Genomic DNA, 26,761 nt, shown 5'->3' with positions numbered 1-26,761 from the left:
CACTGCAATTGTCATTTTTCTTCTTAGACAATGTTTAAAAGATTTATGACATCATTCTGACATCATCCAGCAAAAAAAAAACTATTAGATTCGTCTGCACACAAATTCGTTTGATTAGTTAACATCCACATATCGAGAGTTCATAATAATCTTCCCGTTGAGTTACAGAATTTAAAACACCACTAGAGCATTTTTTTTCAGTAATTTCGACTGAGCTATTATTAGTTACACTTCGTCATTATGTCGTTAGCTGGTTTAAGAAAGGGGTAAATGACACAAAATTATATATGTTGCATCAAATGTATATGCATATACATTATACAAATACTCGTGATTCTGTCCCATTTTGTAGCAGTGATTCCTTGAGATGCGAAAGAATATTAGCATATCGGCCTACATGTTGTTTCTTCTGTCATTATTTTTATTACCTTGTTAAAAACACACAGTGACAGCTCCCACTTCCTCACGCAAGTAATTCATTCTTCAAAATAGAAACATACAGAACTGGAATAAGTGTGATAGCTATAGTGTCGGTGATGAGCTGTAGCTGCAAGCAAGTTATTTCTGACAGTTACAACTGCAAAGTTCTGTGCAGGGTAGACCAGCTTTCGTGCACTTGCAACGACTGACACAACCGGCTTCTGACTTGCAACCACATTTGATGAGCTCTTTGCATGCTTTAGCTGCTTCCGGGATGGTCATCCAAACAGGGACCCAGTGGTCATTCTGCATTGTCCATCCCCACCCCTCCAGGGAGGGAACCGTAGGCTGTGCCTGACGACTTGTGGTCCAGATGCCACCTTCGTATACCACCCTCTTGATATGTTGGAGCAAGGCATCCTAAGTGAATAAAAATGAATTAACTTGTCAGTTCTGCTGTTGCAGTCATGTACAAAATTGTTGAAGTTTCAAACATTTTTTTTTCGTTAAAATGTTACAGTTGGAATGTTCATAATTTTCATTTAAATTTCTGAGAATATTACCTACATACCAATTAATGAATACAACTAACCAAGAGTCACAGTTCAAGGATGGTTATGTTACTGAATATTGCCTTTGAAAATTGGTGTATAACTTCATGAAAAGTAAAGGTCGATTTCTTTATAAATAGAAAAATGAATAGAGGAGGGTAAGCCTAATAGATACCTGAGTCGGGGGGATCTTCTCCAAACTTCTCTTTTTCTTGCAGAAAAGCTCTCTGCGTGCATCGTTGACAGAGACTAGATTGCTTGTCACGTCATACATAAGCACTGTAAATCGTTCAAGACACTGGATGTGTGCTGATGAGACATCGACCGGTTGAAATGGATTTTCTACAATGTGAAGGAATGCACCTGTCACATCGGGATGAGATTTCCAGACCTTCCAAGTACTTCTTTTCCCTTTATCAAGGAAGCAAGAAGTAGTGTCACATCCTGTGAACGCATGGAAGAGGGGTAGGGCTCGGGATTTGTCTTCTCCAAGATTCTGACAGATAGTGTTGATATTGTAATGGCAGAAATTCTTGCCCATACCAAAAGCCACCCACACATCAATGTCGGGATGATCATGGAGCAAAGCTGGAAGCTGACCGACGAGAAGGACTACAACATCTGTGTCTACTGTTCGGATCAGAATCTTCTCTGCTTCTCTGTCCACTGCATGATGAAGATGAACGATGATTCGGGTATCCGCTTTTTCATGTGTGCAGTCCATCATGGGCTCACAATCGCCTCTGGAAATCACTGATGTACCTGCGAATTATACACGAGTAAAGTATTGAGTTATTTTATTATTTTAAATCATCTGTTTGTCTATTATTTCTTAAAATGAATAATTATTAGAATTATAAGTACCACAATCATAATGAACAAATTAAACAGAGAATAGATTAGAAAATGATTAGTACCTGAGGTGACATACAGCTCCTTGTCATGAGGACACTCTTCTGTAATCACTACCTGCGAAAGGAATGAGAATAGCTCCTCTTTGTTAGTGCTGTCTCGGAGGAAGTCTTTCCATTTGGTTGGCATTCTGGTCGTAGGTGCTACCTTCCTGCGCACACCACAGCCACGCTTTTGTCGAGTGGACTCCTTGATGCTGCTGTGCAGATACCTGTCCCACACCAAATCCAGTCTCTTCACTCCTTGCAGTTCACGGTGAAGAAAGGGCTGAAAAATTGTTCTGGCATAGTCATCAAATGTAGACGCAGAGGACGTAGGCAATCCATGGACCAGAGCGGCACCATCAAAGATCTTACAGTCAAATCGTGCCAATGGTTCTCCTTGTCCGTTAAGGTCTAAGCACGTCAGCAATTTAGACTTGGCTGCTGTTATCCGTAGTCTTCCAGAATTTGATATAGAAGGGGGGTACGGCTGATTCTCGTGGCAGAAAAATACACCTGGGTCACCTTCACGTAGCTGGTTTGCTATGTACAGACGACCAAATAGACTAACATCATTCTGGAGAGCAGCGATCTTTTTAGTTTTAGGAATCCCCTTTGCCTTCATTGGTGTCTTGGAGAGCGGGAGCGAATTCTTCTTGATTGGTGCATGAATGAATTTTGTTTTATCGATGAAGACTTCCCGTCTGAATGTTTGGTACTGCTCAGAACCTAATGCCTCGATACTCTGAACTGTCTCCACAAGTGATTCATCGGCACAGTCACGAGAGTGCAAGACCACCAAGTCAGAATGATCATCAAGGAAAGGATTACCGTATTCACTGATCGTCTGGATGAGGCTGTTAGTTTGATTTCGAAAGGCTGCTTGCACTGATTGACCTTCTTCATGATGTTGGTACTTTACTTCAGGGTCCTCTTCAGGTAGGTAGTCACTTTCATATTGGGTCAGCAGCCTGGCTTGCTCTGCACCAGCTATCATCCAGTGTCGGAAGGCATCTGGATTTTCGGTTAGGCCCACAGCTCCACCCTTGCCTTTTACTTTGCCATTCTCTTGTTCGTGGACTTGATCGATGGGAAGTGCGGAAAACCTCTTTTGTGTTTTGTTCACAACCCAGTGCTTCTGGAAGTCCTTTGTTAGAGTGGCTGGCAAGGATTGCATGTCTCGGAGGTGGACGGAAACCCAACGGCAGTAGTTGTAGTGGTCCAGTGCAAAAAATAGAAACATGAGACTTTGAAGAGACTCAACACAGAGAAGAAAGTCTTTCTCTCTGTGCGCACGAATGAATATCATGATCAAGATCTCTGTTCGCAGCACTATGTCCCAGTACTGGAAAGTCGGACTCTTCTTTGCCATAGCCAGTCTCCAGGCCTCAAATGTCTCACTGTCACTGGACACAGCAGCTTGCTCATATGCTTCTTGTTGTAACCGTGATAGAGCTAAGGCAGTCACTTGGTGGGCATGTCGTGTCCGTGTCACATGAGCGGCATTGATGAAAGAGTTAGCTGTACCAGATGTTGCTACACCTGAATCAGTTAGAGCTACAGTCCAGCCACTCTGATCTAGGAAATCTCCCAGTGCATTCCACAAGGCCTTCTCCAAATGGAACCCACCAAACATGATCAGGAATTCATTTTCACCGTGAGTTGCAGGCCAGGTCCATTGAATATACTTGCAGTTCGCAAAAATTGGACAGTCACAAGTGAGTACTGGAATCTGGCCAGGGTTGAGGAACTCTGTGATGGACTTAAATATGTTCATGGCGTGCTTGATCATGGCTGGTGAGTCTGCCTTCTCTTGAAATAGTGGTAGGAGAGCAATCAAGGCAGGGGGATCGAGCGGAGGTGATTGCTGAGATGCATGATAGGCAGCCCATGAGATAGTGTCTCCCTTCTCACTTGCATTTCCGTCGAGAAGCTTGGAAGCATGCTGAATCCATTTCTCCTCCTTTTCTTTTGCTTCTTCAAGCCTCCCATTTACAGGTGTCATGATGACCTGTGGTACACTGGTATTTGATGCTTTCAGATGTACTGATTGAATTATGCTAAACGAATCTAGAAGGTGAGGTTTCTCATTTGGATTTGCAGGAAGAAAGCAAGTTGCCACCCGAACACGTCCGAGATTATCTTGTGTAGGAAATTGGATGACACTTATACCACTTCCATGGAACGATCCTTTGGCTGTAGTGGAAGAGGGATTATGGTCGATGTTATCCAGTGCACCAACAGTGAAGAGACCTTTCCTGAGAATAGATGGGCACACAATTTGGTCAGCAGTGAATTGGTCACACATTGCAGATGACAATTTATTCTCCAGTTGCAGAACCCGGCTGTATGAGATGCTCAACCCTAGTTTAGCCAGTTGATCACTGAGTGTTCTGTTCCTTGTCAATGTGTGGATATTCAAGCCAATGTATACTGGAAGTGGAGGTTCTCTCTCAGGAGACTGTCGTTTGGGAGTAGCCAGTTTCGTGCACCTTTTCTTTGAATTGTGGAGGAACAACTGGGCGATTGTTTGAGAAGCCTGTGTGTCATCAACATCGCTCTTCAAGTTTGGTCCATAAAGGATCATTGATGACAGGAGTGTAAGACTGGGAAGCATTGTCTGGCACTTAGGGGGGAAACTGCCAGAAAACTTGAAATGTGTTTCTCCAAACATTTCTTCTCTGCATATTTTTGCTACTTTTGCAAAAAGTAGCGCTTCTGATTGATAGTCATGTTCATGCAGAGCATCTTTCAGCATTTGTTGCATGCCTTCTGGAAATACAAGAACAATGTTCTTGCCATCTGTCTGTTCTTGCACACCGGTGTCGGCAAAGTGCTCAAGAAGCCTGCTTTTCAACCGGCTCTTGTTACTTGACACATCATGCCCAGGATTTTGAAGACGGCGTTCATACATCTCATGAAGATCTGAAAACTTGAACAGGTATGTCCCATCCTCAACGGCAAACTCAACATAAGACACCAACTCCACAAACGCTCTGGCATCTGCTCATTCTCTTTCTGTGTTGGAAGAAACACCTTCACGGCGATGAGCCCGATGTCTGTTTCTGTATCGTGTTAAACAGTTCAGGTGGTACTTGGCTTCTAGGGCGATTAAAACACCCCCTGTTATTTTGTACAAGAGTTGGTCATCCTGCATATCAGTTGCCATCTTTCTGAGGGACTGATCAGCGCCAAATGTTTGGAAGTTGTGTAATTTTTGGTCGCCTGTTTTTTCACAGAAGATGCACACACACTTGGCATCAAATACCGACTGCCGCTTTGACCGTCGCATCTCAAGAGCTTCGGCTTCATGTTTTCTTTTCCTCATTACTTGTCTGTTGAGTTTGGAATTGTTGAATTTCTGATGGCAAGAACGATGCCATGAGGCATTATTTTTCACAAAAGTTTCTACTGCTCCTTCTGTTACATATTCTACATCAACTGGCAGTGCATTTATTTTTCTGAACTCCTCAACATTTCCCAGGAATGCAGCGTATACTTCTCTGGCATTACGTTTAAATCCTTTCTGTGGACAAGATAGTTTTTCCGGTGTAGTTTTCTTGCAGATTATGCAAGCACTCCAATCCAGGATGACCTTAAATTGAAAGGAAATAGTCCACATAAGCATAAAAAGTACAATATCCAAACCAATATTATACGTTCCAATGCTGTAATTTGATAGAAAATTCATAAATACTTTTATTGGTTTCTTGCATTTCTAAATTTGAATAGCTAGACTAAGATCGCGTATATTCCAGGGAATGTATTGTTTGATCATGGTCTTAAATCACATTTGAGACCAGGCACCCTTGCATTTATCCCCTAATTCTTATGTTTTATTTTCATTTGTTTTGTTTTATTTATTTTATTTTTTTACACATTTGAGTAATGACATCACTGCAACATAGTGAGCTTAAAAAGGCTTATATATCAATTACCTGTTTCTTGAAATATTAAATTAATGACAAAATCTCGGCACGGTACTTCACAACCTTATGTTATACATTAATTTGCGCTAATATATTGCGAGTCTATTGTGACGTCATTATGACGTCATTAAATACACTTCCTGTCATCAGATTTTTTGGAGCTTACCCTCTTTTTGATCCTTATACATGGGCAAAGCTTTGGTGAAAAAATTGTGCTTTTGTCCACAGTGTAACGGTCCTTGGCATTTTTGTTAACAAGGTACCTCAATATTTGGGGTATGTAGATTACAGTCGATCTATGGTTGGATCTCAAGAATTTATTAGATCATTTTATTAGATCATTTATAAGATTTATTAGATCATTGGGTGTGTGTTCATTTACCAAGTTTCTTGTGGAGAGATCACCAAGCGGTTTAAGCATTTGAGCAAGCACTCCATTCAAAACCGTTAAGGAACGGCTGGCTTGACAAGCGCTAGCAAGCCGCTTGGTAAATGAGCACATCCTGAGCTTCTCCCTTTCAGTTTCGTATGAAACAGCAGGAGCGAGTTTCAAAAGTTCACTACGAAAGATGCCACGGTAGCGGCAGAAGGGGCCATGTTATTAACCCTACATTTGTGGGTGTATTTAGTGCAGTAGATCTTCGCTCAGTTCTGCAAGTAAACCTTTCTTCACGAATGTCGGGATTCCTCCAAATTTCTTCATTTAGTGTTATAAAGAGCATTAGCGACTGTTTAAAAAGCTAAGCATACGTGTTTGTGGTTTGTAATATTTTTACTTCCTGGAAAAGCCGTTGCTCCCACAGAAACGCCATTAGAACTAGAAGCTATTTATACACGTTATCGCTGCAGGAAAAACGCCTTGGGGAAGTGGGCTATTATTAGGTTTACTCTCCATGAAATGGAGAGTAACCTATTATTACTGCTAGAGTTTTTCTTATTAATCTCCCGCCCTATTTTGCACCTCCGAAAACTTCATAATTAATGTTCTCAGCAACCGCTGGTCGGATTGACAGGAAATTTTCATCAAATGATCGCCTTGGCCCCTATAATTTTTTAATGCTAATTATGACGTCATAGGTCACGTGGTATGGGCGCCATCTTGTAAAACACATTCAACTTTGCCCCTCTGTATCTCCGAAACGGCTCAATGGAAAAATTTGAGGTATGGCTCATTCTAAAGAACTCTTCAATGGGAACAAAATACATGTGTATCAAGTATATTAAAAATGCTAACGTTAAGAGGTTAGATTTCGTCAAACAAAAAATTTTCTCCCCCGAAAATGGGATTTTTTTCCCAAATGCTTCGTTAAAAAAAACTCAGAATGCAAAATATTTCGAAGTCATACGTCACATGGTTCGGCCGCCATCTTGTTTTCGTGAAAAAACACAAAAACCCCTTTTTCTCCGCAACGGCTGAACGGATCGAGCCCAAACTTGGCATGCATATTCACATACCCATGACGAACAAAAAAGTCAACGAGCACGACGTCATCCGACACATGGTTTCAGAGTTATGACGTTTTAAAGCTCAAACTAGAAATGGTATCACCTCCATAATTTGTGGAGATATCGAGTGGAACCTTTACACAAATGTTCCTCATGGGGGGATGTTTCAATGTTACTTGAGACGTTTTGATAATTCACATGGTTTGGCCGCAATAAATAATGGAAGTTAAATTTTATAAAGCTTGTAACTCTTGAACCACTGCATGGATCGACTTGAATTTTTAATGCAATGTAGCTCTCATCAAGCGGAACAAGTTGGCCGCTCGGCCAAACTGAGCAATCAGGAGAGAAGGGCCTTGGTAAGAGAGGTGAACAAGAACCCGATGGTCACTCTGACTGAGCTCCAGAGATCCTGTGTGGAGATGGGAGAAACTTCCAGAAGGACAAACATCACTGCAACACTCCACCGATCTGGGCTTTATGGCAGAGTGGCCAGACGGAAGCCTCTCCTCAGTGAAAGACACATGAAAGCCCGCTTGATGTTTGCAAAAAAAAAGCACGTAAAGGACTCTCAGACTGTGAGAAACAAGTTTCTGTGGTCTGATGAAACCAAGATTGAACTGTTTGCCTTCCGTCTGGCCACGGCCGGGCGGCCAGCTCTAGAAAGAGTCCTGGGTGTTCCAATCTTCTTCCATTTAAGAATTATGGAAGCCACTGTGCTCTTGGGAACCTTCAATGCAGAAGGATTTTTTTTTTTGTAGGCTTCCCCAGATATGTGCCTCGACACAATCCTGTCTCTGAGCTCTGCAGGCAGTTCTTTCGACCTCATGGCTTGGTTTTTGCTCTGATATGCATTGTCAGCTGTGAGACCTTATATAGACAGGTGTGTGCCTTTCCAAATCATGTCCAATCAATTGAATTTACCACAAGTGGACTCCAATCAAGGTGTAGAAACATCTCAAAGATGATCAAGAGAAATGGGAGGCACCTGAGCTAAATTTCAAGTGTCATAGCAAAGGGTCTGAATACTTATGTCAATGTGATATTTCAGTTTTTTATTTTTAATAAATGTGCAAAACTTTCTAAAATCCTGTATTCTCTTTGTCATTATGGAGTATTGAGTGTAGATTGATGAGGGAAAAAATGAATTTAAACGATTTCAGCATAAGGCTGCAACATAACAAAATGTGAAAAAAGTGAAGGGGTCTGAATACTTTCTGAAATGATCTGAATACTTTAATATTACCTTTCATGTAGCTACAAAGGCTCAGGCACTATAAAGCGATTTTTTTTAAATCCCCAAAAAATGAACTTTTTTTTTCAAAAAAAATTCTTCCTAAAACACTCTTGGGCATTCACTGATGAACCACTGAAAGTTTGACGAAGATCTATTCAGCCATCTCTGAGAAAAACGGCGACACAGACACACGCACACAAACAGACAAACGGCTCTTTTCTTGTATAGATATAGAAGGAGCTCTGTCTCGGTGTGCCTGCATCCGTGTGTGCGTGCGTGTGTCTTGTATTATATTCTAGTTCTTGTGAAAGATACCATGAAGCTACCTGTGTAATAGGTGTGTGGAGTTGGTGGATTCTAACCCATGTGGACTTCATCCTGCATGAATGATAATACAAAATTGCAATCCCATGATGTGTTTTAGTTTGCCAGAACCACATTGATGTAACAAAAGCATTATTACGAGGCTTGCAATCTTATGCAATCATTGCATAAGATGCAATGATTATATAAAAATATGGTGATGAATAAAGTCACAGGTGGTTGCGTAATGGTTATTGTGTTTCGATTTGTTTTGTTATTTCAAATTGTGATAGCAATGATAATTATTATTTTTCTTGATTACTTTCTTTCTTGCAATCCTCAGAATCACCAAGAGACAGTCCCAGACGTCAAGAGGAAATGTCCAGGCCAGGCCGCCCAGCGGTAAGTCCCCATGTGTTGTTTGTTGTTAAAATCCAGCTCAGGCACCATGGTTCCCTTGGATATTTTTTTACCAACACACCCTTGGCCTTTAGATATGTGAACTCTCGGCTCATTGGGAAAGGCAATGAGATGAGGCGACAGAAGGCTAAATTGGCAAACTATTTGGGCTCATTAAATTATATGGAGTCATTCTTCCATCTTCGACTTGGAGAAAGAATGAGTATTTTGTGACTTTAATGTATGCAATGAGAGAATCTTAATCCTATAAAGAGAATGAGATTGTTTCTGAGTCTTGTGGGTTTTTCTGAGTCCTGTTTCTGAGGATCCAGATCTTCACCAAAATCTAATCAATTAGTGCGTATCACAAACGCAACCTGCCCACCAAGTTTCGTCCAAATCCATCCACACCTTTTTGAGATATCCTGTTCACAGACAGACGGGGGTGAAAATATATCCCCGTACACCTTCAGTGGCGCAGGTAAAAATTGGGGTATGCAGACTATATTCGGAAAGAGGCCCGTTTGTCTGTCTCTCCGAAAATGACATTTTTGAAAAAAAAGTTATGGATGCGTTTCGATGAAACTTGCTATATATACTCAAGTATCGAGTGAACCACCTGATTAAAATTTTTGACCAATCGGATAATATTTGGATGTCAGTCTGTCAGTCCACAGCATTTTTGAATCATTTGAATTTGATAAAACTTGGTATACATACTCAACATCTTATTTTCACTTAAGCAATGCAGATTGTGCACAAAAGTGCACAATTGACTGAAATGTGGACTTGCTTGCCACATTATGTCTTTAGAATCTCGCTTGCATTAGTTATCAATTTATCTACCTCCAAGGCTCTCGACATCCAGTGCATTACAACATCACATGCCCATGCAATTGATGCACGTTTCTGAACACATCAATCCTGCTTTCCATATGCCTTCCATATGCCTTCTCGAAGGCATCCATATGCCTTCTCGCACCCTGTTTTACATGCATAGATGACAAAGTTGATAAGTCTCTAGGGAGCATCCAGTTAGTCTGTGACAATCTTGGCAAGACTTGGAGCGATTGAAGAATGACGTTGAGGACAATGTGAAAGTTGGTTCTACATGAAAAAAATAGGAGGAACAAATGAGGTTGAACAAAGAGGAACAAATGAGTAGTGGTGAGCTGCAGTGATTCTGAAATTTGGGAGTTTCACTAGAAGGGGGTTGATGGTGGACTGCATATGCCCTGCAGATACCTGGAGCGCAGGGGGGGGGGTGGGGGGGGGACACAGAGAGGGCAGAGGGTTCTGTAATTACTTTGTAACGACTGAGAATGTAGGACTTGTAGAACACAAAAGCTTCCTGGTATGTCGCAGGTTGTGGCCAAACTACAGCATGGAGCAGATGACCCCCATCCAACAAAAATGGAATCATCAGGAATTGTTTTCTGACTGCCGACTAGAGGCTTCGCCGTCGTCCCCAGAGCACTTTTTGTTGTTTTCTGCAGCTGGCTATCTAAAAAGAGTGAGTGGGATTGTGGAGCTATTTCATCCTGGAGAAAAGTTTCCCACTCAGAACTTGTGTTCAGAATACAGTGTAAACTATTGAAGAGCAAGGAAGGGTTGACAACTTCATCCCCTAGTACTTTGATTGTGTTTTACTTTACCTTCATGGGGTAGGGTTTATCTGGTGAAATTGACAAAATCTAGACTCTCTGCTCACCTTCACTCCTTCATTCCTCTTTTCTCCCACCTCTGGAACAAACTCCCACACTCTCTTCAATCCCACTCCTCCCTCCAGGTCTTTAAAACAGCTGTTCACCACCATCTCTTATCTTCCCCCATCCAAAACCTTGATCTCTTCTACCCCCACTAATTTCACCCCGGATCCACTTCTGCTTTTTTTTTTTTAATACCGACTTTTTTCTTTCCTGGAAGTTCCAGCAGTGTCCATGTGTTTTATACTCGCCCCCACCCCGCCTTCCCATGCCTCCTTCCCCCAAGTCCCCTCCCTCCCACAGATCTTCCGTTGTCCCTGTTCTCTGCTGTTGGACTAGTGTGCTTCCCTCTCTCTCTCTCCCCATCTTGTCTCCCGCTCTCTTTATTGTATGTTTTGTGTGTCCGTTTGTTGTTATTTTTTGTGATTGTTGTTAGCTCTTACACGAGCCTCGATCTTGTATACAAAAAAAGGGTGATCTCGGCATAGATCTTGCCCATACTTTTGATAATTTCAGACTGATCGATCTGGACAGCACTATCACAGTTCACAGAACTATCTGCTGCAATCCCAGCCCTGATTCATGTAAAACGCATGGTGGATGAGCCTCTAGTCACTGAATGAAGCAACTCAGATCAGTGTTATCTTTGAGCTCACTGCCTGGATACAGATCGTTATGCTGTTCCAATGTTCCTGAGTACACTGCTGTGAACTTCTCCAATGCGATGCAGATGGGGACGCCAATAGCCACATGAGGAACTGCTCAATGGTATATGGTCTGAGAATACTCGATTCCAGAACTTGTCTGATAGCCGAATTGTTAAGCAGCCCTTCTTGGTGAACTGGTCATACTCCTCCGCAGACATCTTGTCTGGAAGTTCCATCATTTGTTGGATACACAAATGGACTGACTTGGCATAAGCAAGACGTCCTGCTGCCTGATACAGTAAATATGGAGTTGTCAGTCACCTGTTCTCTCAGCCCGTATGAACATACACGAGAGATACTTGTTTATAGTACTGAATTCAGAGTTTAGTGGTCCTGCTCATGCCGTCAGCATATTCACATAATTCAGAGATATTGTTGCTAACTTGTTTGACACACTCTTCGTGAACTAACTATTTAATCGGGATGCCGCTCCTAATCGAGTCGAGACTTTTTTTTTTTTCTTTTTTTTTTGTATACAAGATCGAGGCTCGTGAAAGAGCGAAGACTTGTACAGTATATTCAATCGTTCCAGGTCGATTTTATCCTTACAACCTGGTGTTTCAAGGAAATTTTTAGCGAATGCTAGCTGGGTTAGAAAATGTGCACACAAATCACGTGAGTATGAGTATGCATGCCACTTCTTGTATGCACAACCGAGCCCTTTGCATATACCAATTCCCACAGTTGTTCAAGGCCACTCCCACACATAATATTCCCAGTGGAACCCATGTAAGACAGGAGTAAGTGGAAGGTACTAAGTCGAATTTAAATGTTTCACAAGTCAGGAGATGACGATGGGTCACAAGCGAGCGGTATTCAATGACAAATGTCAAAACTGACGTTTAAAATATATAAATAGGAATGCATTATCTGTTATGAGACTAGTTAGCTACACAATACCGAAAATTCGGTTTGATTCCGACAACTTTGAAAATTTGACCTTTGTGACCTTGAAATGTCAAAACGAAGGTTACTGACCTTGAAATGAGATAGAAAATAATGTATAATCAGTTATGAGGTTAGTTAGCTACACAATACCAAAAATTTGGTTCGATTCCGACAACTTTGAAAATTTGACCTTTGTGACCTTGAAATGTCAAAACGAAGGTTACTGACCTTGAAATGAGATATAAAATAATGTATAATCAGTTATGAGGTTAGTTAGCTACACAATACCAAAAATGTGGTTCGATTCCGACAACTTTGAAAATTTGACCTTTGTGACCTTCAAAGTCCTTCAAGGTCGAAGATTCTGAAATTTGTTGGAAAACTTGTATTTCATGATGTTTGTGATAATATAAGATCATGTACGACATTTCACCCTATCAGGAAGCAAACAATGTAATAAAACCATTAAATAATCGACTTTTCTAAATTTCGTGACCTTGTGACCTTGACCTTGGGGCGAAAATGAAAAATCGAGCTCCGTGGGGCTAGACACATGACATTGGTCTAACCAAATACCGAAACCCCTGTCAGATTCCACCAAACCCCTCGGAGAAGATGTAGCTTGAACTCGATTACCCCCTAAAAAGACATCTTTTTTGGGCGTGGCTCCGCCCACAATGGGCGCAATACGCCCACTCTATGCAGGGCACAACTAGATCATGATATCAACCTCCCACCCAAGTTTCATCAAGATCGGATGATATCATCGGGTAGTTATGCTGCGGACAGACAGACACACAGACACACACCCATGACGAATATAGTGGTCACTCTGTTTGATAACTCGTGAACCAAAAATTCCTCTGATGCTGCCACAATCTCTGCTGCCTTAATGTAAAGAGGCTGGTCAAATGTTACAGGATATGTGAGTATACCCTGCCTTTCACACTCCTTTCGGGTAAAGTGTAAGGCAGTATAAATGGTATTGCGTTTGCTGGGATCTAAATTCTAAATTAATGAAAGACCGCCCTTTCACTCTACTTTTATCATAAACACCTCCTCTCATCGCTACCTGCATATAGCTACTCCATGGTGGCTGAGGAGTAATCTCGACAACATATCCCACAAGCCAGAATGTATCTACTACATTAGCCAACTTGAGTGTTTATGATACGAGTCGATACATGAAAAACAAGCATTCTGAGTATTGCGCTGCAATACATGTCCCCCACCGGCAGTGTGAATTATATAATTACCAATTACCAACAATTACCAATATAATTATCTGAGGTAACTCGGCCAAAAATTATCCGATTTGCACCAAATAAAGTTCATGAATGGTTGCACAGACCCCTACTTCTCACTAAAAGTGGAAACAGAAATTAAATTGGAGTTAAAATAAGCCCGCAAGGTCGCTCCATGGAGCAGCCTGCACGTGTTGCACTGTGTGAATTATATAATTACCAACCCACGGTCTGAGGTAACTCGGCTAAAAATTATCCGATGTGCACCAAATAAAGTTCATGAATAGTTGCACAGACCCCTACTTCTCACTAAAAGTGGAAACAGAAAGTAAATCGGAGTTAAAATAAGCCCGCAAGGTCGCTCCGTGGAGCAGCCTGCACGTATTGCACTGTGTGAATTATATAATTACCAACCCACGGTCTGAGGTAACTTGGCTAAAAATTATCGGATGTGCACCAAATAAAGTTCATGAATGGTTGCATAGACCCCTACTTCTCACTAAAAGTGGAAACAGAATGTAAATCGGAGTTAAAATAAGCCCGCAAGGTCACTCCGTGGAGCAGCCTGCACGTATTGCACTGTGAATTATATAATTATTACCAAAGTTCAAAGTGCCATAACTTTGTCAAAAATGATCGAAACGTCGTGAAGTTCGAACTTGATCTGTAACTTATCATGAGGAAACCATGTACAAAGTTTGAAATCATTAGCATTAAGCGTTTAGAAAAAAAGTCCGGAAAGCTGTTCTTTGCGTGACGGACTGACTGACTGACTGACGGACGGACTGACTGACAGACTGACAGACGGAGGGACGGCGTGCAAACCCATAGTCCCCTCCGGTGGACACCGGTAGGGGACTAATAACCATGTTGTATGGTACAAACTGACGGTATATACTCAACTGTGAAATATCAAACATCTTTTGTTTTATGAGGAAAATTGGATTTTTCAAATTTGTACATTTTCATCAAAAGCACAAAATAGCTATCATACATGTATGCTTGCTGTGACAATAACACACACAGGAGAGTTGGGGACTTTGGGTATTTTGTTTCTCATGATAATCTGGAATGTTTCTGAAAAATTCAGCTAGTCCTATTTTATTTCCGGGTTTGGCCTATTTTGAACTAATGATCTTGGACTAACAGACAATGAATAAATAGATTGAGAAAATTAATTGATGGGGTGTGGATGAAGCACAGGTATGTATGATGGGCCAAAATAGCTTCCTCCTCCCCCTGAGATCCCCAGTTCCTTGTATTTCCTTGTAATATCAGGTAAAACATTGATGATTCAAGGCTCTCACAGTCTTTGGTTAATTTATGTATTCTATTTTATTTTCAGAGTTACAAGAAAGCCATCGATCGGGTAAGCTTATCTCACTCTCTTTTCACTATTTGCTTTTTAGAACGTTTGGCTGTATCAGAAACCAGGTAAAAACATATGCTATCATTTCTCTCCTTCTTCCCTGATATTTCCATGACTGGTTCAGGAAGAAATGGTAAGGTCTTTACCATCTCTTTATCTCAACTCTTCCCTTTTGGAATTCAAACGAATGCTTGAAGTATCGTGGCTCATATGTTTTCCATGCACGTCAGTCGTATGGCCAAAGTTTTGGATCAAACAAAGCTCATTCGTATACAATTTGAAACTACCATTTCTATCAAAGGAATTTCATTTGCGATCAAATATTTTCATGCAACCAATAAAAGCAAAACATTCTTTTGGGGCTTCCTGTTTTAAATGAGGCCAATGCTATTGAAACGATGGCTCTGTATGACCTATGGGCCTTCGCTGCCCTGTGCTTGTTTCATCCCATCCTCCTATTCGGTGCTTTACGTGAGGGCAGGTTATTGTGCTGCTGAACTCCTGTACTTTATAACCACTGTGTGCTGTAGCATTCACATCTTGATGGTGGTAGGTCCTTGTCCAATATGTAGTATATGTACAAGCTCCTCTATATGAGTGTTAAATTTGTATCAAAAGTGGTATTCATCTTATGACATTTGTCTTATCGTGTTTCTTTTTAACGAGAGTCTCCTATCTCCTGTGTACTGTACATGCATTCTGACAACATATTCACAAACTCACTTTTTTATCCTAAATGATCAGCTGTGTTCAAACAAACTTTTTGTCTCCCAAACTTAAAGGGGTACCCAAACGCTCAGGCCACCTCGACGCTAATCTATCCCTTGATCATCGATACCCTACAAAATTGATATGATGTCTTTTTCAGATTTCCTGTTTATAAAGTCAGTAATTTTGCGATTGACAATCGAAATCTTCTTCTTCATGATTTACCGTGATGTCACACCAGGAAGGCAACCGCCACTTCCGTATTGTGTATGGGTGGGTTTTTCAGAAACATCAAGGAGCGATTTAAATGAAACAGCAAATAATTTTCGAATTTCTTCAAATTTGCCTTGACAATGTGTCCTTGGTGATTGTAGTAATACAAACCTCAACTCTTCTTGAGACAGTTTCATGATACACCAATAACCGAAAGATCCGAGGGTTGCCAGAACTTGGACGAGGTTTCTCCAAAATACCCGAGTATGGATTGGGCCTACAAAATGTTTGGTTTTGTGTTCGGAGCATTTTACAGAATACTGTTATGGAACAACAAATCCACCACAATTAAGAGAGGATTAAGCAGAAGATTAAGCATGATTAAGCAGAAGAAACAGCCGTCACACAAATCAGTAACACCATCTTTGCTGAGCTACCAGCACATGTATCCGAGTGTGGATTGATCCTCAGGAGACAGGCGATCCACAGGAGACGGGCGATTTGAGTGATGATTCGAACACCTGTGTTGTCCTGCCAGCGACCAATCTCACCTCGCTAGATGTGCTGGCTAACATTGCCGCCACCTTGCCCTATGCATCTGAAGAACTCAAAAACCCTAGTGAACAATATCCACGACCACCCCAAACTCCCCACCTTCCCACCACCCCCCAACAAAGGTCACCACAGCTAATAATGCCCACGATCACCCGACACCGTCCCTCCACAATCCCCCATCAACTGTCCTAGCCACAATACCCACCACAATCCCACATGAACATCTGGACAAACTTGATCTTTAAATTTATTTTCATTCTGAGGGAAAGGAGATATAATGTAATGCTGTTCCTTTTCCGTGTTTTGTGAGATAATATATATGTATGCTCTTGTGACTTGAGCAGATTGAGATCTCACAAGAGTACGCCACAGCATAGGTGTGACGAATAAGGCAGTTATCTTACACCACCCCACACCCTGTCCATCTTACATCAACCATCACACCCACAATATCCACCACCATCCCACACCCTCAACCCACCCCCTCCGCAATCCCCCATCAACCATGTGCCTGGGCAGTATAGCTGTTGAGTTCATTCCACGTTGTGTCCTTGTTGAATTTCTTCTGGAGCTAAATATACTGATTTTACATATCAATGAATACAAAATTCCTGACAAACCGTCAATTGAACGGAAAAACAAACCTACCAATCTGTAATGAACATTCGATTGGCGGTTTCATCTGCACTACCAACACTGCGATCTTCATGAACACCATCTTCATCTGATTCGCTCGCACAAGCCTCAAAACGATATGGCTCCACAATTCACCCGAAAGTGTTTCCATCACTAATGTTGTCTTCAATAGTTTATTCAAAATCCCACTGATCAGTTTCAACATACTGAGAACCATCAGAGTTGCTAATGACGGAGGGATCAGTATCGGAATCCGAGATCGGAATACACAGTTCTCTATGTAAGTCGCCATGTGGATCAATGCAAGTTCATAATGTGACGTCACTGGTAAAATCGAAAATCGACACTCAGGGCTTTTTCGACACTTTGTGATTCGCAAAAAAAAATAAAAAAATGCTCCCCTTCAAATTAGATCATGATTAATGATTTTCAATGGTTTTCAGGAAAAAAATATTATTTGCGTTTGGGTTATGCTTTAAATCGAATGATTTCATGAACATGTCATGAAACGAAAAGATTTTTTATTTTTTTTTTGAGAAAAAAAAAAGAAACAAAAGGGTTATTTTCTGGGTGGTTTGCCGTTACCTTCCCAGCACTAGTTAGGGCAGAAATCTGTTCAGGATGCCGGTGATAGCTGGCCTACTCTTCATGAAGGACACTGTGGGATCTTTAACGTCCACCAACTAATGCTTGCCAATTTGTGAGAATTAAATCCGCGAGAGTTCAAGTTTATACCGATCCTTGACAGATAAAGCACACATATCATTGGAAACTAATGTGCAAGTGTGATAGACCATTTGTTGTTTAAACAATATGTCACAAAGCACGACACAGAGGGAATGCCTTATGAATGATTGTGTCCTCCAGGACATGTACAAGTGATATAATGGCTTTAAAACTCCATTGTGATTAAAATCTGGAGAAATAGCCTATTCCACGGCTATTGAGGAATCCTGTAATTCCGAGAAATGATTTTTGAAACCCATTTGCAACGATAATAACCAACATTGTCCTGATATTATGATAATAAATATGTAAAGCATTTCATGCATAAACCTTGAATGAATCTTCTTTTAAGGAAAGTCACATGGCTCCTTTGCCGTGGGAAAGCTCGTCGTGTGAACGTCCACTGGTGGCTACACCTCCACCGCTACCCCGCAAAGCAGCGATTGCTGGATCCTCATCGGGTGGGGAGTCCGTATCCAGTGAGGAGGCATCTGAGCCCTCAGAAGAAGAGAGGGACGATGAGCCAACAGGAAGTGAAAGCACCCACGAATCCATCACCGTAACAGCAAACTCATGGCCAAGGTGAGCAGATGTTTTCCAGAAAGAACTTTCAGATTGTTTTTCTTTTGCTACATTCTTTGTGTTGTTATTATAATAACAAGAATGACCGCACTGTGGTCACAACCTGCGACAAAATCCGGTAACGGGCCAATTGGGAAACACGCATTTATCGCACTCTTAAAAGATGAACAGCACGATTGGGAAACACGCATTTAATGTGCTGTTATAAGATTAATTCGATGCCTCCCATCCATGTCACCCTCTGCCACGGTTATATTATAATGAGCTGATTCGTCACACGGTCACGGATTTTTTAACCCCAGTAAGAGGCTGTTTAAAAATTATGTAACGTTATTTTTAGGGAGGCATGTACCGATGGGCTTGATTAAACCTTGCTAATAATTTTTATTTGACGCACGATTACATTTTTCGGGGTCCCTCATCTTGAATAACACTCGATCCAAACAAAACCCGGGCAGTGTATAATCAGCAGAGGCCTACAGGCCTGATTTCTTAAGCCCACCAGAAAATCAAGATGGTGGGCATATTTCGTCTGAGTGTCATGATGGGTGGAGCCAAGTGACAAAGCTGTCTGACGAATGGATGCACATTTCAAAAATCGACCTCGAAGAAAAACCACAACAACAACAACCATTCGGAGCTCTTGTAAGACCTGCAACACATTGCAGGTAAAAATTATTATTAGTGACATTATTACGATTATTTCATTACCCTAACTTTTTAAAATGTTTACGATAATGGTTTCATAAACTAATACTAACTTAGGCACGTAAATTATCCCCACCATCTTGTGGGATCGTCTAGGGCAATGGTTCTCAAACTTTTTTGGACTACCGCCCCCTTCTGCCCTCTTAGACCGGCCCAATGCCCCCCTTGTGCTATCGTTCGTGGTCGGACACCCAGAATTTATGTAGATAGGAAGCAAAAATAACAGAAGCCAAATATTTTCTGAATAATATTTTACTTTATTTTACTTTACTTTTTATTTTATTTTGCACGACCTACAATGTTTCAGCAGAACAGGTCCAGGTGAGGCAAACTGGGAATCTGTTATCACAGGCCCAAATACCGTTCGTGTGAAGGGTGGGCCTGGTGACTCGCTGCGAGATTATGAACGTCTGGCTCCATCTCAGTGAGGTAGAGACGCAGATCGCCCCTCTGGGTAATGTCAAGGCGGTTTCGATACTTGGTCAGCAGCACCATCACGGCGCTGAACCCTCTTTCAACGAGGTATGATGTGGGGAACGCCATCAGCAGCAGTTCTGCCTCTGTCCACATTGCGGGGTATTCGCCCCACTCCAGAATCCAGAATTTGCCGTATTCATGCTGCGAGAATCTTGCCTTCGCCTCATCATCATTGTGGAGGTTGATAATTTCGTCCTGTAATTCACGCTTCACATCTTGAATGTCACATTTGAATGGGTTGATCACCCATGCTGGCACCGACAGTTCTAGCATGTCTCTGAAACGCTGCTCCATATCTCCACGAATCTTCTCAAGGTGATTGCAATAAACGAGCAGCTCTTCATCAGAAACAGCAGTTTCCTTTGCCAACTGGGGAAAGTGGTACATATCTCTGTGGCCGAGGGATTCCCTGTGCAGAGTCGCCTTGGTTACGAACACGCCGATCACTTTCTTTGCTTTAATCAGCGTCATATGGTCACCCTGGAGTTGTTTGTTGACATCATTCAGTATACTGAATATGTCAGTGAGGTAAGCCACATCATGCTCAATCGCATTCACTTTCTCCGATAGCTCCGTGTCAATTTCCGACAGAAACTCGACCACTGTTGAGAAGAGGGCATGGAAACGGGTCAAACAAGCGCCTTTGGACAACCATCGAACTTCGTTGTGCAACAGGAGCCGCTCGAATGCCTCATCGTTCTCCTGGCAAAGCTGACGAAACAGCCGATCATGCAGAGACGACACCTTGATTTTATTCACTGCTTTGATTACTGTTTGGAGTGATGTATGAAGTCTGGTGCTGAGAGCTTTTGCTACAAGATGCTGGCGGTGCACGACACAGTGAATGGCGAACACGGACGGTACCTGGTTCGTCAGAAGCGCAATAAAACCACGCTGGCGGCCAACCATCGCTGGTGCCCCGTCCGTCGCGCAAGCGAGAATGTTCTCCATCGGTATGTTCTTATCAGTAAAGTACTTCTCCAATGTTTGGAAGATGGAAGAACCCTTCGTATCGGTCTGGAGAGAGCGGGCAAACAACATTTCTTCCACCATTTCCTGATCACGGATGAAGCGAACGTAGCAGAGTAACAGAGCTTCACTGTCACGCAAAGTGGACTCGTCCAGCTGGATGGCGAAGTGTGTGCTTCTCAGCTCACTACACAGCTTATCTTCTACATCTGATGACATTTCATCAATCCGCCTGGCCACGGAATCATTGCTGAGCACAATCGACGAGAGAACTCGATTCGGATCCTGGCCCATGACGGTTTTTTATCACTTCCCCAACAGCTGGTTTGATCAACTGTTCGCCGATTGAATACGGTTTTCCAGATCTGGCAATGAGCAATGGCAGCTTATACGACGCTTCCAGTCCTTTATCCACGAGCTTTTGGCTGGCTTTGAACATCGTCGTTACCGTGGATCGCTTCTCAAATTTCTCTTTCAGCGATTGGAAATAGCTGACCTCTGCGCGAGCCACATCACTGTGCTTTTTACTCAGGTGCTTGCTCAGTCGAGATGGTTTCATTGCTTCATTGGACAGCGTGATACCACACAACAAACACATCGGTAACTGTTTGTTCGTCGGAGATGGAATGAATCCATACTTGATGTATTCAACGGAATACTGACGACACTTTTTCTTTGAGGCCGACATATTGAAGCCGACCGGACGTGAAGCTTTTTTGAATAACGAAATTAACACGCCAAAATGTCGAAAGACTCACACCAGCGCTAACACTGACTGTTCATACCTTGCCCAATGTCTGTGCTTGCCAGGCCAGGCTGTAAAGTTGAACCAGGCACGTTGAATAGTCCAGCACGAATAGAGTGTATTATATCCCGTATAAAAAGATTCTTGCAAGCCAATTGGTTGAAATGGCGCCACGTGACAAAAATTAGTGTTGTACTATTGGCCGCATTGGCGGCCAATAGTATTTCGCTGGTGTCATACACTATCATGTTTGTTACGTGAGCATGTATGGACAAGAAAATACCTAGACGACATCAGCGAATATGTGATCATAAAAACCATGCGAAGGGGGAAAGAATGTGGTCGTTGATTGGATGGCCAATTTGCCGAATGGCGCCAGGTAACCTGTTCAGACTGCAGGAAGCCCAATGAGCGCTCCAAATCGCCGCTGCTCCTCTAAATCGCCAGTGCCCCCCAAATCATTGCCAGCACCCCCCCCCCCCTTCCGCCTGTGGACTCTCGAGCGCCCCCCTGAAAGTTCCCAGCACCCACTGGGGGGCAGTAGGGACCACTTTGAGAGCCTATATAGTCTCGGGTAAGTATTTGTCCCAAGTCTTTCACTAACCAGCACGCAGGACCTGGTCTACGACTGAACGTGATTTGAGCAAAAATTTGTAATTTGTTGAAGGTGGTGGAGATAACTCACCTGCTCCTTGTGAAACACACTGCGGGATCTTTAACGTCCACCAACGAATGCCAGCAGACTGGTCGCCCAGTTTAACTTCCATCCGACGAACGACACACACATTGATGCCTCGCCCAGCCTACAAATTTCCAGTATGGCAGTTTATCGTTGGACAAAGATTTGAACCCAGGCTAGACATCTCATAGCAGAGTGTGTACACCTGTAGGCTATCCTTCAGCCCTCTCACGTTTCAAAATGACATTGATGAATGAATGCTAAGAATAAAGAAAATCATATTTATCCTTCATAACCTTTTAATGTTTATTTTCATAAGCATTTTATGATGTTTATACTCATGCGTGTTTATTTATACGTTTATTTTTACATCTTTGGTGCTTCCAACTGCAATTCATTAACCTTCAGGCAGATTTATGAAGTGCAAAATGCCACGAAATGTAAAAAAAACGCTCGGTTGTTAAATGGGTTGTTAAATATGAAGAAGCATAAGAAGTCCAAGTTTTGCATTTTGTTAATGAAAATGAAATTTCCGCTGCACTCGTAAAGCAATGAGACAATCAAATCCTTAAGCATTGTCTTAAGCCCACCAGAAACCGAATTAGTGACCGAATTAGCAATCTGTTTAAGTTATTACAGTATTATTTGTTTCTTTTGTAGAAGTAATCCGCCAAAGTGCATCTTATGATGTAGTAGACTGAAAATTGGAGGCAACAACCTTTTGTGACATCAAATTTGAATCCTTGACAATGTTCTTTCCTTACAACGCTCAATCCATCACAGCTTTGTTGCTCGGATATTCTTCTCTTGAAAATTCTCAGGGTTTTTCAAAACCATTATAATGTGAGGGTTGATTGGTGATTTGGTTATGCTAGTGGTTTCGTTATTCTGGGTTGTTTGATTATTCTGTGTTGTTTGGTTATTCTGGGTTGTTTGATTATTCTGTGTGGTTTGGTTATGCTGGGTGGTTTGGTTATGCTGGGTGGTTTGGTTATACTGGGTGATTTGGTTATACTGGGTGATTTGCTTATACTGGTTGGTTTGGTCATGCTGGGTGGTTTGGTTATGCTAGGAGACCTGGTTGTGCTTAGAGAGTTGGTTGTGCTGGGTGATTTGGTTATGCTTGGTGGTTAAATTCTGCTCGGCCGTTTAGTACGATTGTTCTTTGCTCATATTTTATCCTTATTCCTTATCTCATGCTCTTCTTATTAAACGATGCTTTTCACCCCTCAGCCCAAATTGGGCTAAGGGGTATTGTCGTCCGGGCGTCCGTCAACTTTTGGTTTCCGTCAATTTCAAGGAGACCGGCATGTCCGATTAAATCCATTTTTGCAGTGTGTGTTGGGGTTGAGTAGAGGAAGGTTCCTTTCGAAAATGGGCGCGCTGCGATTTTCAATATGGCCGCCATGGTAGCCATCTTGAAATTGGTTTCCGTTAATTTCGAGCAGAACGGCTTGTCCAATTAAATCCATTTTTGCAGTGTGTGTTGGGATTGAGTAGAGGAAGGTGCCTTTCGAAAATGGACACGCTGCGATTTTCAATATGGCCGCCACGGCAGCCATCTTGAAATTGGTTTCTAACATGCATGGGCTGAGGGGTTACGCCCGTTTTGCGGTGCTATTTATTCTTCTTCTAATTATCACTCTTTACACCTCTTATACTTCACTCCTTACCTTCACTGCTTATACTTCACTCCATAAACGAAAAATTACTCCTAAATCGTTGATTCTTATTCTTCTTTCCTCCTTTGCAAATCGAGGCTCATGGAAGAGCAAGGTGGTGGTGGTTCGTGTGTAGCCTGTGGCTGCTGGTTGCATCATTTTCTGAGGGTGCAGCTCCTGTTGACGCAATGCCTCTCTATAATACTTCTACTCTTCCTGCTCATCCTTCTACTCATTTTATCTACTTTGGAAGGATGACAGGCTGAGTCAACCCACCTGTTGTTAATTCAATGGCATGGCGGGGGCTTGAACTCAGGACCATAACATCTCAAGCCAGCCACCTTAACCGTTAAGCCAACACCAGGCTTGGAAGAGCAAGGTGACGGAGGGTATGAACTAATCGTGAGTGGGCCAGTGGGGCAACAGATGTAATAAGCATGGGAATTAACGAACAGAAAAAGGGGAAGGAAACACAACAACCTCAAAGTAAAAGTGCTGGGTTAAGGAGGGTTATTCACATTTATTATACACTTATTCTACGTACTTCTTCCCCATACCATCCTTCTAAAAGGCTTCAAATATAACTTTTGCAAAACATCAGTACAAAGCCAGACAGTCTTATGCAACTTGTTGGCTTATTTATTCAGATTTTTGCACCTTTATTGATTGATCTCTTATTTGGCTATACGTTGTGTTGATTTATTCTTTTATCTGCAGCCCCATGCAAGAGAATGGTGGTGACCTGGAAAGTCTGATTTTTCAGCAGGAAGACAATGCGATAACAGAGGTACAGGCCATGTTTGAACGGACATTAGGAATTAAAACCTGTCTTGCATTTCCTTAAAAGAATTGTACAGTGTGATGATTAAAAATGTCGTCAATCAGTATTATTATTATTATTTTTGTATACAAGATCGAGGCTCGAGAAAGAGCTAACATTAATCACACAAAAAGTCAACCGACACATAAAACACAAAATAAGGGGAGCGGAAAGTGGGACTCTGAAATACCTTTTCAAAATATAGTGGTGATTTTTTTTTCTTTACAGGAGCGAGGCTCATGGAAGAGCAAGAAATAACTGACAGTGGGAAAAACATCAAGGGAATAAACAAACAGAAAGGAGGATGGGAGGAATCACGTAAACTAGCAACTAAGATGGTTGGGTTAGGAAACGTTAATGGGGGTAATAAAGATCAAGGGTAAGAATTGAGGATGACAAGAGATGGCAGTGCACTACTTGCTTGGAGTCCTGGAGGGAAGAGTGAGACAGAACAGCATCTGGAAGGTGGTTCCATTGAAGGGAGAAGCAAGAAATCAAAGAAACGAGGTGTTATGCAATTTAACCTGAAATGGGTTGCTGGAAAACCACGTGCATTCTGTGGTTGCTGGGGTGGGTCAGAAGACTGAGAGAGCAGAGGAAGCAATATTGGAGAATAGATGGTAGAAAAGGTAGAGACCATCGACCTGCCTGCCCTGTGAAAGCAACAGACTTTAAACTTCAACCTTGTCACAGGGTATTTCAATAATTATGAGAGCTATAGATTCAACAGAATCCAAGAGAGCCATATATGAATATAGCAGAGAGCAGTACAACATTGAATTAAATGTTGAGGCCAGAAACGTGCGTTTTCATTAAATATGCTGCGATCTCCAGCTCTGCAAAATGGGGTTATTGACTTATGGGACCTCCTGTGTTTTGAACACGAATCAAAACACAAATCGGAAAATGAGCCTGTAGTTTAGCAGTAATTTGTCTCTGAATTCATCTCGATTGCATTCTCTCTCACAGAGAGAAATTGGATAATTTAATTTACTCCGCCTGCCTGTCTGGCAGTCAAACAAAATTGAAAATCAAACCAAACAGGAAACACTGTTTTTAAGGACGTCATAAAGGACACAAAAAGAGGCCCAAATAACTAATGTAAAATGTTGTTGCATAGCCCCAGACTGTTCTCTTGAACAAGCCCGTAGCATGGAAACAGCCAATCGATCTCGCTGGAGTGACTAAGAGATCCTCCACATTCAGGATGATGTTACCCCGCCTTCATTAAGTCAAGGACAACGGCAGAGAGAGAGAGAGAGAGAGAGAGAGAGAGAGAGAGAGAGAGAGAGAGAGAGAGAAAGAGAAAGAGAAAGAGAAAGAGAAAGAGAAAGAGAAAGAGAAAGAGAAAGAGAAAAAAAAAGAGACAGAAACAAGAGGGAAAGGGCCAGTCCATGGGGACTGATTGGCACTCTGACTGTGACTGTGCTGATCTGACGAATCCAGACAGCAGGGAAGAATGGGGAAGATTTGGGTCCCGACTTGTGTTGGAGGGTATAAGAACCGTGAAGAGGCGTCCCCGATAGTTGCAATGTAATACCTTAAAGAAGGTGGTGTAATAGACATTGCGTCAATGGCAGTAAACGTCCAAAATTTTTTTTTATTATTCAACCTTTCCAATATTTATTGTTTAAAACAAATGGGGGCATATTGTCATTAGCTCCGTCTGTTTGTCTGTTTGTCACGCCACCTCCGAAATGGTTGTGCAGCAGTTCACCAAATTTAGTAGTTATGATCACCGCATGCCAAGATGGTATGAGAGCAGTATCGATTTTAACCCATCGCCTGTGGAACTGTGGCGGGGTCAAAAGGTCAAATTCCAAAAAATTCAATTACCGGCACATTTTGAAACATTTTTTGATTGAACTTTGTATGTACAATCAACATTGCGGGGTGTATGAAATATGTAATCTTTTTTGGATTTGACACTCAGTTCATGACCCAGAGGGTGGGGACTTAGGGCCACAGGGGTCAAAACAGAAGATTTTTTTTTAAACTCCAAATGTAATATTGGGTCATTTCTAGTGGAATGTTTTGCCATCTTTCAACATTTCTTGATGTGGGACGAATGGGGACATCAAAGCCACCAATAATAAGAATAACTAGAACGCCACTCAGTAGAGCGCATACTCCCGCCGTGGGTTTAGTTGGAATAATACGTTTTGTTTAACATCCCCTCTCCCCAAAACA

At 42.0% G+C, this 26,761-nt stretch overlaps 1 protein-coding gene across 3 annotated transcripts in view; it reads left to right on the top strand.

Moving 5' to 3' along the window:
- The window catches only part of LOC137415939 (traf2 and NCK-interacting protein kinase-like), a 353,089-nt gene that overhangs the window by 297,433 nt on the left and 28,895 nt on the right, over nucleotides 1-26,761 (top strand). For all 3 annotated transcript variants that reach the window (XR_013621224.1, XM_078767554.1, XM_078767553.1), the window contains exons 18-21: nucleotides 9,123-9,181; nucleotides 15,069-15,092; nucleotides 18,283-18,512; nucleotides 24,469-24,538. Coding sequence is in view for 2 of the 3 variants with exons in the window: in XM_078767554.1 (XP_078623680.1) it covers nucleotides 9,123-9,181; nucleotides 15,069-15,092; nucleotides 18,283-18,512; nucleotides 24,469-24,538 (383 nt within the window). In the remaining variant the exon portion in view is untranslated. The remainder of the gene's footprint in view (nucleotides 1-9,122; nucleotides 9,182-15,068; nucleotides 15,093-18,282; nucleotides 18,513-24,468; nucleotides 24,539-26,761) is intronic.

Source organism: Myxine glutinosa, chromosome 13 (assembly GCF_964187855.1).
Source record: "Myxine glutinosa chromosome 13, kmMyxGlut1.1, whole genome shotgun sequence".
Lineage (NCBI taxonomy): Eukaryota > Metazoa > Chordata > Myxini > Myxiniformes > Myxinidae > Myxine > Myxine glutinosa.
Note: the sequence above shows the minus strand (reverse complement) of the source record. Positions and strands in the feature narration are given on the sequence as shown.